The 17040-nt window shown below is 58.8% G+C and overlaps 1 protein-coding gene across 3 annotated transcripts in view; it reads left to right on the forward strand.

The window, feature by feature from the left end:
• The first annotated feature begins 867 nt into the window (after positions 1–867).
• The window catches only part of FAM222A (family with sequence similarity 222 member A), a 28736-nt gene continuing 12563 nt past the window's right edge, over positions 868–17040 (forward strand). Inside the window, exons 1-2 of one of the 3 annotated variants that reach the window (XM_033075624.2) lie at positions 868–968; positions 16588–16706. In XM_033075624.2, coding sequence (XP_032931515.1) covers positions 16625–16706 — 82 coding nt within the window. In that variant the 5' untranslated portion in view covers positions 868–968; positions 16588–16624. Of the gene's footprint in view, positions 969–1191; positions 1250–6911; positions 16707–17040 lie in introns of those variants that run through there. The other 2 variants (XM_033075623.2, XM_033075622.2) reach the window with 2 other exon arrangements.

Below are 17040 nucleotides of genomic sequence, written 5' to 3' on the forward strand. Positions count from 1 at the left end.
AACTTGTCAGAACTCAGAAAAAGCCAGATTTCCCCAAAACTGGCCCAACCTCAGCGCTGTGAGGCAGGAGGGAGACAGAGAGGCGATGAGCCCTGGAGGGGCACACACTGCTCAGGAGATGCACATGTGGGACCATTATGGACCAGAGCTGCCCCCTTCCCACAGACCCTCGCACACGTGAAGCGGCAAAAAGAACCTGTGGCAGGGATTTTGGGGAGGCAATAATGATTTCAGGACTTGCGCCAAGCAGGGCAGCCCCAGACGCAGCAGCGCCCGCTCGGACCTCACAGTGCACAGGGTTCAGGACTGCCTGTGGCCATGGCCATTGTGGTTTCCTAATGGCCCACAGCCTGGCTCTCATCTCCCGTTACCTTCCGACTCGCCACCCGTGGGAACCCCAGATTCCCGCTCCCCTCCCGCCCACAGGACCACAACTCCCATGATGCCTCACAGCGCCCCGCAGCCCCGCGGCGCGGCGGCGGCGCGCGGGGCACGCCGGGAAGCGCAGTCCATCCGTTCGGATTTTCCCGCGAACGCGGCGCTCGGGGGCGGGGGGGGCCGCACGTCCCGCGCGGACGCTCCTCCCCCTTCGTCCCCCCCCCCACGCAGGACGCGGCGCCGTGTCCATGGCAACGCGCCGGGGGCGGGGCCGAGCCGCGTGCGGCCGCCGGGCCCCGCGCGGGGCGCTCAGAGCCGCCGCAGCCGCGCGCCGGGCGGGAGCCGCGAGCCGGGGCCGCCCCGCCAGCGCCCCCCGCCCCGCCCCGCCCGCCGCGACCCCCGCCCGCCGCCGCCGCCGCCATGGAGCGCTGAGCCGCCGCCGCTGCCCCCCGCGACACCCCCGCCACCCCCCCCGCCCCGCCCCGCCGGGCACCGACCGCCGCCGCACAAAGGAACCGGGGCAAGCCGCGGTGTGATGCCCCCCGGGGTCGCCGCGCCGCTCCAGCTTAGCCGCGCCGGGTGGATTTGGGGTTAATTTATTTTTATTATTATTATTTTTTTTTTAATCTCTCCCCGGATATTTTTGCTCTTCCTCCCTCACCCCCCCCCCACCCCCCCAACCCTCCCGGCGTTGCCCCCCGCCGTGCCCCCCGGGGCCGAGCGCCGGGACCCGCACGCTGGCCGCGCACGGGGCGGGGCGGGCCGCCGGCGGGGCGCGGGGCCGGGCGGGCGCCGCCGCTGCTGCTGCGCGGCCCGGGGGGGGCGGCCCCGCAACGCAGCGCCCGCAGCCGGCCCGGATCCAGCTCTGACGGTAACGGGGGTCCGGGCACCGGGGAGGTCGGGGGGGTTACCGGGCGTGGGCGCGGGGAGCGGGGGGCTCCGCCGGCTCCCGGAGCGCAGCGGAGGCGGTGCCGCCGCAGCGCGGTGCCCGGTGGTGCCCGCGGAGCCGTCGCTGCCGGGGCCCGGCTTGCCCGTCGCTACCGGAGAGGATCGGGAACAACTTTTGGGGGTTTTTTTGGTTTTTTGATTGGTTTTTTTTCCCATCCGATTTTTGATTTTTTTTGTATGGCTTTTTGGGTCGCCTGGCTCATAAGTGGAAATAAAATATCCACGGGTGCCTCCAGGAGGAAAGCTGAGACACTTCCAGCGGGAGCCGACCGGGAGCTGCCGCCTTTGCTGCGACCCTTTTCTGCCCCTTTTCACCGGGGGAGGAAAAAAAAAAAAAAAAAAAAAAGGGTTTTCTTCTCCATCCCGGGCAGGAAAGCGCCCGATCCCACCGCGACACCGGAGCGGGTGGTGGCAGAGCAGGACCCCGCCATGGACCCCGCGCCTGGTGTGGATCCCGCCGGTCACAAAGGAGAGGGAAGAAGGACCCACCCAGCGATGGTTTATTTAACACCCGTCTCCCTGGCTGCCTCCGCCGGGTCAGGAGGCTCTGCCGGGGAAAATCCCCGCTGGAAAAAGCTCCGCTGCGGAGCCAGCATCCCTGTGGCATCGTCTGGACCATCGGCGCTGGGAATACGATTCACCGGGGACGAGGCATCGTGGTCCCCGAGAGCTCCGGGGCAGCACGGCTGGGCATCCACCGGGGCGGTCACCGGCTCCAGCCGGGGACGAACGGGCTGTGCCGCCTCTCCGGCTCGGTCCCCGACAGAAATGAGGTGTTGCCGGTGCCAGCAGCTCAGCTCCAGCGTCCCAATCCAGCTCCGGGGAGAGCCGTCACATCGTGGAGATTTAATGGCTGGAGAGGCAGGGCCTGGACGCAGCGAGCCGGCGGCAGCACGGCACAGCTCTCGCTGCAGGGCACGGCTGCGAACGGGGCTCGGCTCCTGCCCTGCGGGGTATTTCTGAGGAGAGGCGGTGGCAAAGTTTTCCAGCCGTGCTTGGTGTTTGCCGAGGGATGAATTCATTGGCATTGGGGCAGTGGTGGTTTGCCCGGCTCTGGTTGTCGTGATCTCCGTAGGGAGGTTTTGGATATGTATTTATGTGTGTATATATATTTTTGTATATATTTATATGTGCATCCTCCTGCTCGGGATGCTCTTGTCCAGAGGCTGCAGGCAGCTTGCCCGGGTGGAGGGCAGAGTGGCCCTGGGCCACTGCAGGACAGTGCCACGTGGCCCCTCTCTCAACAAGGAGCGTCCAGTGTCTCGTTCTCGGGATAATTTAGTGGGATTTGGCAGTTTTGCACCTTCTCTGCCCCTGTGGTGGGGTTTGACTGCCCGGTGTGCCGGGCACATGTCGCTGGTCAGTGTCCACACGCGCGGGCATCGCTCTGGTGCGACCTGGGCTGGCAAAGCCCTCACACCCAGGCTGTGGTGCTGGGGAGTGAGGCGAGAAATGCTCCTGACAGAGGGCACCGGGCATCCTGCGAGGGATTTTTCTTAGGAAGGATCCATAAAACTTTGAGGAGTGGGTTGGCAGTGAGGGGAGCTGGGTGTGAGCCGGGTGCGGTCGGTCCGGCAGCCCCAAAACCGCGGTGGAAGGAGAAGGAAAGGAGAGTGGTGGAAGCTCTTTCCGCGATGCCTTCTGCTGACCTTGTGTGTGGAGCAGGGGAAGGGAAAGCCGTTCCCTGGCTGTGTGAGCACGGCTCGTTTTCCCAGCTTCAGGAACAGCTTTCCTGCTGGTTTGAGGGTCGGTACCAGCAGGGCACGATCTCGATGCCGGAGCAGCACCGGCTGTGAGCTGGGCCCTGTTTCAGCCAAGCGTGTCGGTAAAAATCGGAATATCTCGGTGTGAATATTTACCCTCAGGCTGGAGCAGGGAAGCCTATGCAATGAGGACATGACTGGCTGCTGCCAGGCTGCTGAGGCCACGTCGCCTTAGTTTTTTTAGCCCCTCTGGTTGTCTGTTCTATTTGAGCCTGAAATTCATCCGTCGCTAAGCAGGCTGCGGATGAACCCCTTCCCTCCTGGGGCTGGTTTGTAATTGCAGGCTGCTCCCCTGCCCGGGGAAGCTCTGGGAGCGAGGGTCTCCCGCTCTTCACGACCCCACGGGGGTGGTGTCCCCGATCCGGGTGTCCTGTGCCCGCCGCTGTCCCCGAGCTGCCCCCGCGCTCCCCGCCGTGCGTGCGGCATTAGTGCCGGCCGTTTGCATCCCTGCCAGGCGGCGGAGTTCATTTTCGCCTGGAGCGGGTTTCCTGCGTGGCCTCAACTTGTGTGGGAAAAATCTGCGGTGGAGCCGGGCAGCCCCGCTCCCTCTCCGGCGTGATCCTGCGGCACAGGGGAGCCGTGGGTTCGGGAATGTGTGGTTGGGAGCCAGCCCACCGCAGCCCCCTCCACGGGCAGGGATGCGGGATGCTGAGCGTGGAGGGTGATGCCAGAAAGTCTCCTGGCCCCACGGCTCCATGTGGGGACAGCAGGATATGTGTTCCTGGGTTGGTGGTGTCTCATCCTGGGATGGAGGGAGTGTTGTGTGTGACCCCCCCAAGGCTGGGGATGCTGCAGCTGGCGGGGTGGGCCGGGGGCTGCACCTGCCGGGACCCCTCTCCCGGCCCCCGCCGGCATCTGTGCCGCCGCATGTCCGTCTGCAGCAGGCGCATGCATGCAAAAATAAGACATTTCTTCTTTCTCTTCTGCCTGCGCATTCCTCAAAAAGCTAATATTCATGAAAGGTAATTCAATCAAACCACGATGCCTATCAGCTAATGCAGCAAAGCTGGCGCAGGGGTGAGAATGGGAGCCAGGAACACAAAAGCCCTGTTTTATTACCTCCTGCTTGCCTGAGAATTGCTTTTCTCCCTCGAGTGAGCCGGCTAAAGCTGGCTTTATTATGTTAACCTATTTGCGTGTCAAGAGCTATTGTGCCTCTCTTTATCTGTGTTTGTATTTGCTCGATGCAGGGAATAAAAGGACGAGGCGAAAATGGATGGCTGGTCAGTGCTCCGCACTCTGGGGGCACTGATTGGTTGCTAAGTGATTTGCATCCCCGGTAATCGCTTTTATCTCGGAAGGATGTCGTGTATAATTATAAGCCTACTGACATCTTTTGAAATCTGCCTAATGGGTGTTTTTAATTTACATGGGAAGCAGGGGCTATTTGTGTTGCTCTGATTACAGGTTGGGCGAGTGTATGGGTTAAAATACAGATATTTCCATAGATGCGGGGCACGGCAGGGATGAGGCTGGGATTTTTGGCAAGTCACCTAAGGATGGGTGGAAGAGCACAAGTCGCCGTGTGTGAGTTTGGGGTTTAATCCCTCAGCCCAGGGCACAGACTGGCGTGGTGCTGGTCCTGCAGCCATCCCGTGAAATGCAACACGAGGTGGGCTCCTGGCTGCTGCCAGAGCCGGCTGGACCCCCAGGAACCCCCTCTGGGATGAGGCACGGGGGGCTGTGGCACCAAGTCCCCACTCCAGCCATCTGTGCCAGCGTGGGGCTGATGGTGCTGATGGGGGTGGCACCAGGAGGGGACAGCTTGAGCCCCCCATGCCAGGACTTTACTGGGAATTCCTGTGGAAATGGTGTCTGGGGGTACCTGTGGAACCATGGAAGCCCCAGCTGGGTTCACATGGGATGGGTTCACACAGCCATGGCAAATAAAGCTCCAGGTGCCAGCCCTGGGCCCCTGCACCCAGCAGGATCCCGGCCGGGTGGCTCACTGGAGCTGCCGAGGCATCAGCAGGGTGCAGGGTGAGCTCCCCGTGCTAGGGGCACTGGGTGGCTGTCCTGGGCAGGCAGCAGGATGTGAGTGCTCTGGGATTGTCCCCTGTGTGGTTGCGGAGGAGCCACGTGTGGGAATCATCCTGGCAGGCACGCCGGGCTAGCCGTGCCAGTGGCACGCTCAGTTTCGTGTTTCTGTCTGTGCTATTGGAAAAGCAGAGCTCTGAGGTGCAGGCAGTGCTGAGACGAGGGTTTTGAGATCCTTTCAGGGCTCTGTGCACTGGGACTGGGTCACCTCAAGCATGCAGAGGTCCTGAACTGAGGTTGGTGCTTGTGACAGGGGCTGGGCTGGGTGAGTGTGGGGCTGGATTTGGGGCAGGACACAGGGACAGCTCCAACCAGCTGCCTCCTTCCTCTGCTCCTCCAGGAAAGGCCAGGACTGAGCTGCAGGCACGTTCTGGCTCCCTCAGGCCGTGCACAAGGTGACCCCATCAATTTGCAGGGCTGAGGTGGCTCCGTGGCACACGGTGCCGTGGGCAGCGCTGTGCTGAGCAGGATGGGTGCAGGGAAACGCGGGGCATGGGAAAAGTTGATGGAGGAGAGCGAGTGCTGGACCCCACACCTCGGAGCCTGGGGTGCTGTGCCCCCCTGCACAGGCAGCCTCATCCCAACCCATCCCAACCCATTCCATCCCAGCCTGTCCCGCTGGCGAGCGAGCGGCGCGGGCGCCGCTATTTATGGCTGGCTGTAAACAAACTCCCAATGAAAGAAAGTTAATGACCTGAGACTGACAGGAGCCTGCTGGGAGTTTTTATAGCCCCTGGGACTCCTTTTGCTAAAGAGAGAATACATCAGCGTTTTAACCCAAAACGGCGAGAGCCGCGCGCTGCAGGGGTGGGGGGACGTCCTCAGCCTGGGGAGGTGTTTGGTGCTGGGTGAGGAGGGGGCTTTGGTGGGGGGACCTTGACTCTGTGCCTCCCTGCGTGGGACTGGGGTGCACAGCCCCCTTTTCATGCGGCACATCCCGGCGTGGGGGGCTCTCCAAGGCTTTGCCATCTGCCTCTTGTAGGTCATCTCTCTGTGCTCCAGGCAAGAGCGGGGGCTGGCTTAGCGTGGCTGGTAACCACACACTAATAAAGCCTTAATACCCTGCAGCAGGGAGATTTCACTGTCAGAGATAAATATTCATATTGCTTTCCAATTCAGCCTTGGCTGCACGACAAGGGCGCCGTGGGGGGAGACGGGAAGGCTGCGGTGTGGGGTGCTCCGAGCCCCGCTGGCTGCCCTGCCTGCTCCTGCCTGCCTGGTGTGTTTAATACCGTGCCCTGGCTAATTGTGGGGTGTGAATATCATCCCCAGGGCTCTCAGGGGACAGGATGGCGAGCGTGGCACAGGGTGCCCCTCTCCCCGTGCTCCCCGCCTCCTCCTTCGCCGCCGCCTCGCACGCGCAGCCTCCATCTGCACGCGACGCTTGATTTACCGAGAGGAGCTGGCAGTTAAACCTGACAAATTGAAGGCAGTTTTAAGTGGTTCAGGTTAATTAATAGTCAGGGAAGTATCAGTTTTTTTTAAGGGATGCTCTTGGCTCTCGGAGAGAGCTGGAGTTTGACTTTGCCTTTGGAAAGTAACACCATCTGCATGGGTGGGTGCCCACGGGCAGGGGGATGGAACAGGAGGATGGAGCAGGGCAGAGAGATGGAGCAGGGCAGGGAGATGGAGCAGGGAAAGGACATGGAGCAGGGAAAGGAGATGGAGCAGGGCAGGGGGATGGAGCAGGGAAAGGAGATGGAGCAGGGCAGGGGGATGGAGCAGGGCAGGAAGATGGAGCAGGGCAGGGGGATGGAGCAGGGCAGGGAGATGGAGCTGGGCAGGGAGATGGAGCAGGGCAGGGGGATGGAGCAGGGCAGGGAGATGGAGCAGGTCTGGATGCTGAGCTTTGTGTCACTGCTCCGGTTCCTGTCCCACAGCCTCACATTGCTGCTGGTATTTCTGACCCCAGGTTGCTGGTGCTGAGGGAGTTGCTGGGACAGGGAGGGACAGGGCTGCTCATCTCAGTGTCTTTTATGGCTCTGGTTGTCCTCTCTGCTGGGGTCTGTGCCACGGCTGCAGTGTCAGAGGGTGCAGCTGTGCCAGTAACCAGAAAGATTCATCCACAGCCACCTGTAGTGGCACAGTGTCCCTGCTCCCGTGGGGGACCCGAGGGTGAGCAGCAGCTTTAACAGGTCCAGGAGGGTCCATCCTGGGCTGGGACTGGGAGCTGACATCAATGAGCTGGAGCAGCATCCGCTCTCCTCGTTTTCTGCACACGTGTTCACATTTGCCAAGCCTGGGAATGCTGGAGGGGACTGATTTAAAAAACATCCCAGTGAAAGAAGCTTAAGGTCTCCTATACAGAGGAGAGACAGCCAGGCTTTGAGTGTGTGCAGCACAGGAGGGCTCTGAGCTGTGTGTGAGAAAGTCTCCATGGCACAGGGAACTGAGCAGTGTCCGTGGTTGTCACAGTGCCACGGGATGCCACAGGGATGGGCAGCTCTGGGATCTGCCTCAGGGCTGTGTCCCAGAGCAGCACAAACCCTCAATGTGCTCTGTCTTTCCCAGCTCAGAGCAGGATGCAGGTGGAAGTGGTGGGTTTCCAGCAGCCCTAATTCTTGGGAATATGAGAGATTAAGGTTAGTGACCATTTTTTAACTCAATAAAGGGGAAGACAAGCTGTAGTCTGCAGTCCAGAGATATAATTAGTTCGCAGCAGTGGTGCTTTCTTGATTTAGCTTCAGAGAGCAGAACAAGACAAGGATGTTATACCCAATTAGCAATAACATACAGCCCGAGCCTAGCTAGGTGAGATAACAAGCCATTTTTATAGCTCTTCTTTACAGACTTTTTTTTTTGAAAGAAGGGGGGAAAGAAGAAAGGGACTGAGTCTCGATTTCTTTTCATCAGGGAACAATTATAAGTGAGCACAGAAAACCCAAAGCTGAGTGATCTGTTGGCCAGTGCAGATGATAAAACAAATCAAACAGCTCAGAGCTGGGCTGGGGCCGTCTCTCCATCCAGCTGGGGGAGGCTGAGCAGGTGACAGCCGTGTCCTGGCAAGGACACTGCCAAGGGCCACCCACACACCCTGGCCACTGCTGTGAGGCTTTGTGGCACGTGGCCCTCGGGGACCTGGTGCAGGTGAGGTGGCCATCAGTGCTGTGCTGGCTGTGTCCCATCCCCGGCAATGTGACCCCGAGCCGTGTCCCCTGTCAGCGAGGTGACCCTCGCCGTGTCCCCAGCGCAGCCCCGGTCAGATGGCAGCCGCCTGCCGTCTGCCAGCTCCACGGTCCCTTTGTGTTACAGATCGATGGCCATCGATTTTTCCTCCCGTGTAAACCTGCCCGGGCCAGGGCTGTGCAGGGTTTTTGTGCACGTCTGGCTCCGTCTGTGCCGTGCTGCTCCCCGAGCCCACCCAGCTCCCGCTCGCCTCTGCAGCAGTGAAACTCAAGGACATCGGGAAAAACAGCCCTGCAAAGAGTCAGGGAAACTCGGGTTCCATTAATCAGCTGTTAATGACGGGCTCTGCTGTTCGGTGGGGTTTTTGCAGTCTCTCTCCTCGCTCACCAGGGTGGTACCTGCTGGGGATGGATGGGGCTGTGCTTTGGGCACAGGGTGGCCCAGTGCTTCCTTCAGCCTGGGGACACTCCTGCTGCACAGGGGGCTCAGTGTGGGTGACATTCTCCCTCCTGATGTTGCCCCCACCCCTGGAGCCACCCCTCTGATGTTACAGAGCCTGGAGATGGAGCAGGAGCCTGCTGTCCCCCTCCGTGTCCTTCCTGTCACCTCCGTGTCCTTCCTGTCCCCTTGTCAGAGTTTTACAGCCTGACAGGCGATGGTGTGGCTGCCTGGGACCACTTGAGCTCATCCCATCACACCCCAGCCCACCCGCAGGAGCCAGGCTGGGACATCCCGGCTTGTCCCCACCGGGAGCCGCTCTCCGGGCTATTAACACCCCGCGATGATCATCAGCTCTCGTCGTAATCATTAAGACTATTAGAAAGAAATGTTGGCTCGCAGCTCGTGTCAGACTTTCCGTTCTGCTTTGCAAACGCACACAATTAATGCCAATCAGGCGGGGGAGGCAGCCAGCTCCGATCTCGGCTGCTCCCAATCCCGGCTGTCAGCTCTCCCCATCCCGCCTGGAACATTTTCATACAATTGCTATAAACATCTGAGGGAAACTCCGTGTTCTTCGGCAGTGCTGAGTATTGTTCTCTGTTCCTTTTAATTACTCGGCATTCAGCGGCTCATCCGGCCTCCGATCGGTGGGGAAAGTAGGGATTTGTAAAACAAATAGAGAAATCTGGAGAGATGCCTTATTTTCCCATTTGGCGGCTGCGTTGTCTATGGCAAAATAAGAAAATCCTATTTAGTTTTTGTCTTTTTCTTCCTTGCTTCCCCTGGTTCTTTCTCCCCAGAAGGGCACAGCCTGGTCTGGCTCCCAGGGAACCCCAAAAGCAGGGTGAGCTTGGGAGAAGTGGGGGAAGAGCTGGAATTACTTGGCCGGATGGTGGTATAATCCTTGTTACAAAAGTACACATCAATTATAAGAATTCCTACAGTAATCTTGGAAATCTATCTTTTCTGCTGAACCAGCTCATTAAAGAGCACCATTCATTTCCATCTCTCCGGGTGAGAAGGGTTTAAATCTCCAGAGCTTTGTGTTACCAAATAGACTGAGGGTGATGGACTCGCGTTAAATATTAAAAGGAACAAGTTGATTTTTATTTTTTTTTTTTCACCTTTTTTTCCCCCAGACCAGCAGCACAGACGAAGTTGAACGTAAGGAAAGGAGGGTGGGGGGTCAGTGTGCGATGCTCAATGGGTACCTTTGAGGACCCTCCTCCTTTCCCTTGTCTTGGGGACCCCTCCAGCCCTGGGGGAGGAGGGAGGGAGTGAGGAAGGTTTCCCCAGGCCACCCTGGCAAGCCCCTGAGCCTGCGCCGGAGCCGGCCGTGGCACAGGCAGGGCTTTTGTGTGCCGGCCGGGTAGTGGGCGGCTGCAGGGTGAGGGATGGGCACAGAGCCCCTTTGTGTGCAGCTGCAGGATGTGTGATAGGGCCCAGCCGTGGGGATGGGGAGCTGGTAGCTGGGAGGAGGAGAGGGTAGCCAGGGATGGGGAGCAGGACCCAGGATGGAGAGCAGCGGCCGGCCGGGGTCGAGGGCGGCGCGGGGCGATGTGTGCGCTGCGCCGAGGCTCTGTGCAAACATGTTAATTTGTTTTCTTTCTTGCCTCGCCTTTCAGGGTAATTGGTTGCATTTGAAGCCTTTGTGAAAGCCTTTGATTATAGTAATTTCAGCAGCGCGATCTACCCTGGATTCCTTCGTCAGATTCTTTCACAGCTCCGGCACTTGGGGCTGTAATTACGGAGCGGAGCGCGCCCGGCTGCCGAGTGTGGGGCAGCTGGACGGGGCACCGTGGCCGTGGGAGCACAGGGACTGTCACTGCAGGGGACAATCAAACCCTTGGGATGAGGCAGGAGCGAGCCAGGATGGGACAGGAACTGTTATGGGGAGCTTTGGTCCCTGCACTGCTGAGTTTGTTGGGTCTCAGCTGGAGGTGTGGATGCTGCGAGTGTCCGTGGTGAGGTTGCCCGTGGTGAGGTTGCCCATACTGAGGTTGCCCATGCTGAGGTTGCCTCCTGGCTTGTTGGGGTCCAAAATGCTTTTGATGGAGCCACTTTTCTGCTGGTTGATCCCAGGTCTGTGCTGGGGCTGGGACTAAAGCCTGAGCATCCATGACAGGCAGCTCCCCCCACCCCCTGTTCCCAATCCACGTGCAGGAGGAAGGCACAGGCACAACTGTGGTGGATCAGTGAGGTTTTGCTTTGAGGAGCTGGTGGCACATCTGAGGGGACACGTCTGTACAGGTCTGGCAGGACCTGGCAGATCCTGCCCGCCCGCTGCGCGCTGGCCCTGCCGGGACCTCGGTGCACGCAGCCAGGGCTGAGCCCTGCCAAAAACACCGACGGCACCCGAGCGGGGCCCTGACCTTTGCTAGCGGGGCCGCTCCCCCCTCGCTCCTGGCATTTTGTTCCCAGTCCCACGTAATGACCTTCTCGGCAGCGCCGTGCCAGCGTCTGCCACTTCCAATTACCCACGGCTGCTCGGCGCCCGCCGCAGCGCGCGGGGCTCCTTCCTCCCCGGCGGGATGGCAGCAGGATGGGGGGATGCTGCACTGTGATCCCCCACCCTCCAGGCTTGGGGAGCCTCCAACAGCACCCAAAGCTCTGGGTTCCTGCTCCGGGGTGCTTGGCTTTCCAGAATCATTATTAACCTGTTCGAGAGCTGTTCCCGCTCGCAGCGAAAATAGATCTTTAATCTCTGCCCAAAATAGCTCATTTGATGAGAGGCCTCCTTAAAGCTGACACATAAATTTAACCAGGCCGCCCGAGCCCTGCACGGGGACGTCTGCAAATGCTCAACAGCACTTGAATTGTTGGGTTTTTTTAAATTCCATTGTTACGGACGCATCTGATACTGTATTCTTCCATAGGGTCTTTGGAACTGCTCAGGAGGTGATTTGCCATGCCCTGTCCCAGTTCCTTTGGCCCTGCTTGTGAGCAAAAGGTTATTCTGGGGTGTTTTTTGATGCTGACTTACTCGAACAGTCCAAGGGGTTTCTCCTTGGAGCTGCCACGAGAGCAGAAACCTCATCTCTGAGTGGGATGGGAGAGACACGAGATGCTGCTGTGGATGCCAGCAGTGAGGGTCCTGGTCCAGTGCCACTCTGTCCCTGGCACTGTGCCATGGCTGGTAGGCTCTGTGCCATCCTGGTGTCACAGCAGCCCAGAAAAAAGGGGGAAATGGGGATGCTCAGGGTGTCACAGCTCTGCTCAGCACCAGGTCCAGTGCTCACTCCAACACCTTCCCAGCATTTCTACAGAGCATGGGCTGGGAGAAGCCACTTGGCTGCTCTGGCTCTCTCCCCCAGCCCCCCACAGTCCCCACATCCCAGCGAGACCCTGAGCAGCAAAATAATCACTTCCAGCATCATTATCCGTCGCAAACCCCAGCTTCCAATTTTAATCAGAGGAGCTGGTGTTGCTTTAAGATCTGCGGGTTTTAAAGATCACAAGAGGGGTTAGAGAAAATTACCCTTGACTCTTACATGCTAATGTAATCTCTAACCAGATCTGCAGCACTGCAGCTAAAATTGCTTTTTAGATTAACATTTAATTATTAACAGGGCCCCCTGAAAGGCCCGGGGCTGGAGCACGCGGAGGGGAGCGGATTAGCCAGGCGGGATGAGGGAAGGTCGGGCAAGGGAAGGTCGTGGGGTGACCAGCGGCACCTTTGGTGACAAACTTTGGGTTTTATTGTACCTGATGCTCCCCATAGTTCACCTTTGTGTACTCACTTCATGTAGGGCAGAGCTGTGGCATCGCTGCATCCCCTGCACCCTAAATCTGGATGGGAGATGGGTACGGCAGTGCCCAGCAGCAGCAGCTGGAATCCTGCTCGCCCTGCAGTGGGGACAACATCCACTGTGTGCAGAGGGGATTCCTTCCTCCTCTGGCACCTCCTCACCCTCACCCCTGGGTGGGAAATCAGTGTCCTGGGACCAGTGGTGGTGGCAGTGGCTGGGTGGTGAAAGCAAACCCCGATGTCCCTGGGGCTGTGAGGAAGGGGAGCGCCCTGCTGGTGTGGTTGGATTCTCCTCCATCCATGGAGGGATGAGGGACAGGGCTGTTCCCAGTTGTGCTTTTGGGTGTATTCTGCACACCAGGGGCCAGTGAGGGCTTTTGCTTTGTTTCTCTGGTTACTGCCAGCCTTGGCCTTGCCCTGTACTGTCCGTGTGTCTGTCTGGCACTGTCAGGAGCCTCCTGTGCCTCTCCCTGCCAGGGTGACCCCTCACCTCCCGTCCTTGTGCCAAACCCAGTGCTGGCTTTTAGCAGCCAAGGGGGACGTAGCCGTGGTGTGATTCCTGGTCCTGTCCCCCTTTCCTCTCCTAACCCCAAAAACCCCCTCTTTATGGGATTGCACCCCAATAACACCCAGGGAAGGATCTGGATTTGTTCCACCACAGCCTGGATGGTGACCAAGACCTTGTCCCTCACCGTCCCTGCCCTGCCACAGCTCGGCAGCTACACAGACCCACTTCAGGCTGAGACTTTAGAAGTTCCTTTTTCTTTTCTCCCCCCTCCCGTCACATTTTCTTTTATCTAAATCCTCGCCTGCAAAAGCCTCTATCGACAGCTGCGCTGGCCTTATCTCGCGGGAGGGACCTTCGCAGGGCTCTCGGAGGAGATAAGCCCGACTTATCAGCTGCTGATGTCAGAGGAGGTGCCAAACCCTCCCATCACTGGGGCTTTAGACATAGAGGGTGGTGTTTTTTATTAAAGTCACAAAGACCTTGGGCTTATAAATAGTGTGATGTCGAGATGGATTAGCTGGGTGTGGGGCAGGATGGAGTGGTGGGAGAGGGGAAGGATGCAGTTGTGACTCCCTGGAAATGTTCAAGGCCAGGTTGGACAGGGCTTGGAGCAGCCCGTCCAGTGGAAGGCATCCCTGTGCATGGCAGGGAGTGGAACAGACTGGGCTTTAATGTCCCTTCCAGCCCAAAACATTCTGTGATTGTATGATGCCAGAGCTGTGGGATGTGGGGGATCTTGCTCCAGATGTCCCCAAGGCACCCCAAGGTGGTGGGACTCTCCCAGTGCTGGATGATGGGGGTCCATGGGCACAACCTGGGCAGAGGCCATGCGGACTCGGGGTGTTCCAGCAAAACTGCTGAGTGTTGCCTTCCCTGCCACGAAAGAGCCAGAGCAGCTTGAACTAAATCGGATCCTGCTGATTGGAATTAGTTCAAATGCAGATGGAGCTAACTAAGCCGGCGCTAAGCGTTGGACAGCCCAGCGCCCAATTCCCATCAGCTGATTCAGGGGCTTTTCGGAGCGGCTTTAGCGAAATGCCACCGTGGCACAGATGCCCATTGTGCCAGGCGCCCACCCGCTCGCCCACGGGCCTTCTGGGGCTTGGGGCTCCCGGCAGGGCGCCGGGGTGGACAGATGGACGCTGTTCTGGGCTCGTGGCACCGGAGCCTTGCCGGTTCTGAGCGTGCCTGTGAAGGTGGAGCGAGGCGCAGCGTAGCTGTCGGAAAAATCATCTCGGCTGCGAGACGCCGGGAGACGGGGGCAGCAGCAGGGTCTGAATTAATCGGTGCCTTTATTCGGTTTGGCGTGTGGCTCCCGCGCCTCCCCCGCCTGCTGCCGAGGATGATCCGTGCCCAGGGTCGGGATGGCTCCAGGAGGGAGCTGGGCTGTGCGTGGCAGAGCGGTGGTGGGGACAACCTGTGCCAGCATGGGGGTGTCCCCAGGGACCTGCTGGACCCTCAGCTCCTGTGCCAGGTGCATCCACACGCTCCCTGTGCCTGCACCTAAGTTTGGTGACTCCCTGGATGCTTTCCCTTTGCTCTCAGCCCTGTGTGCCACTGGGACCACCGGGGGCCTGATCCGCATCTGGCAGCAGCATGAGCCGCCCACGCCACCTGTGTCTGCCAGGGACACGGGTCAGTGTCCCCCCCGAGGGGCTGCCTCGGTGCAGGGAGCGGGTGACGTCCGCCACTAATCGGCCAGATGGTGACACCCAGCAGGACGCCAGCCCCGAGGTCACCGCGGAGCCCAGGCTCAGGTACAGCAGGAACCAGTGCTGTCACCCATCCCCTGCTCGGCTGTGGGTGCTTTGATCCAGGGCCACCCCTCGGGGACAGGGACAAGGTCAGGGTGGCAGCTCCTGTAATGGAAAATCCGGGTGTTGAGGCACCAGGAGCGGGGCTGCGTAATGAACCCCGAGTCCCGGCGGGGAGAGGAGAACTCCTGGCAGTCAAGTGCGCTCAGGCTCTGAATAAGAAGCACTTCATTCTCTTTTCAAATTGTATAATTTCTGCCTGATTGTAATGGCATATTTTAAAATTACCAGAAATCGAAGCCAGAAAATGGATACGGCTGCTTTTACTGCGAGCTGCGTTAACAAAGGATATGTAATGCATGAAATAAAAACACCTCCCTGCCCCCCTCCTTTTTTTTTTTTAAGACAGTAATAGGAGAAAATTGGTTTTGAAACTGAATAAAAGTCCCTTTCAGAGGAAATCATTTCTTTCAGGGTACCTTTGCTGAAAGTAAAATAGTGAATAATGAAAGGTGGTTACATGATTGTCTTTCATTTAGAGAGCGCGAGGACAGATGGAATCTGGGAGAAATGCACGATTGGAATAATTGCATGGTAACAAGGCGCTTGTTGTGAAATTAGTATCTTAAGAAAGTAGTGAAAAAGGCTTTTACTCATGAATACTTCATTATTAGGAGAAAACAGCACAATTTGGGTTCTCCAGACACCTGCTCGGTATTAGATGACTTCCTCCCCTCCTCCTCCTCTTCCTCCTCCTCCTCTTCTTCCTCACACCTTTTGCTGAGTATCTCCTTATCCCTGGTTTGCTGGGGGAGTCAGGGTGAGCCCCTGAGCCTGATGAGCCCAGCTGAGGCATGGACACTCTGCATGGATCCCATGCTGGGGGTTATCCCAGAGCCTGGCACTCCCTGCTGGAGGGCACAGAGCAGGAGCGAGCACAGGTCCCGTTGTCTGCGCCCATGGTGGCTGAAGGTGTTTTGAAGGGTGACATTTAAACCAGCAGAGCTTGGAGAGCCCTGGGCACAGCTTGGGGAGCGTCCATCCGTGTTTTGTTTCCTGGTTCTGATGGTCATGGGCTCTGCCAGTGCCTACCCGAGGCCACCACGTGCCTGAGGCCACCTCATCACTCCCCTCAGCACTGGGACATGCAGGAAACATCTCAGATGGCTGCAGGAGGACACAATTCCCTCCCAACGGAGAAGATGGAGTGATGTACCCAGCAGTGACACCCATCCACGATGTGCAGCTGTGACCCCCAGCCGTCCATAAACATTCAACCAGGAGCTGAAACGTGGATGGGCACCACGCCTGCTTTTCTGCTGCTCCTGCCCACGTCTCCCTGCCCTCTCCGAGTGGGAATATCACTCCCTGCGCCAGCCAGAGCTGTGGGAGGGTGTCAGCAGCAACTGGTTATAACTCAGGGCCCCGGCAGCAGCTGGGGAGGGATGTACAATGAGCAGCGCCGTGGTGACGACAACTTTGGCCTGACCTCTCCAGCTTTTGCCGAGCAGATTTTGATGCCAGCTGGGAGCTGGCGACAGATCCCGGGACCCCGAGTGGGATGTTAACACCGCCTTTCCCCAGCCTTGGCCGGGGTCACTCCGTGCCAGGAGGCACCGGCTGGCACGCCAGCAGAGCGGTCTGGCACCGCCGCGTTCCCGGTGGGAAGGGCGGAAAGCTCTGCAGGAAGCGCGAATCACCCGCTGAGACCTTCATATTTATTTTATACACATCCCTATTCATTTCAGGCTTTCAGAGTTCGTTGTTTATCTCCGGAGGAGCGAAGGCACTGAGTGCTGGGGAGCTCCTGCCGGGTGGTGGTGGCAGGGGGTGGTGGCAGGGGGTGGCAGGTCCCTGGCTCACCGTGTGTCTCCTCTCTCGCAGGGTGTGGGGCGGCAGCGCCCGCAGAGAAGCCCAGACCATGCTGGCCTGCCTGCAGAGGACGCAGAACCCCCCAGCCCAGCACCTCCCCTGCCCCAACAAGGCGCTGGAGCCACGCAAGTGTAAGTGCCCGAGGGCGGGCGCCCGCTTTGATGCTGTTTCCCTTATTGAAAAAGACATTTATTTAACCGATAATTAAAAAGAGCAGGAGAAGCGGGGAGGAGAGGGGGAGGAAGGAGCCAAGATAAGCAAATTAAATTGGGTTCTGTGGTTGATAAGTCCAACTTCAGCAAATGTTGCAGAGCTGCCTGGGAAGCGTGGCGGCGGCAGAGGACGGTGCAGTCGGCCCCCAAAACCTCCCCAGCCCTTCCCCCCCTAATTACTTTCCCCATTTTGCCGCAGCTCGCCTTCCCCAGGAGCTGGCCTTTCAGATAAGCTGTAAACTAGTTACATTAA

Source organism: Catharus ustulatus, chromosome 18, assembly GCF_009819885.2.
Source record: "Catharus ustulatus isolate bCatUst1 chromosome 18, bCatUst1.pri.v2, whole genome shotgun sequence".
Taxonomy (NCBI): domain Eukaryota; kingdom Metazoa; phylum Chordata; class Aves; order Passeriformes; family Turdidae; genus Catharus; species Catharus ustulatus.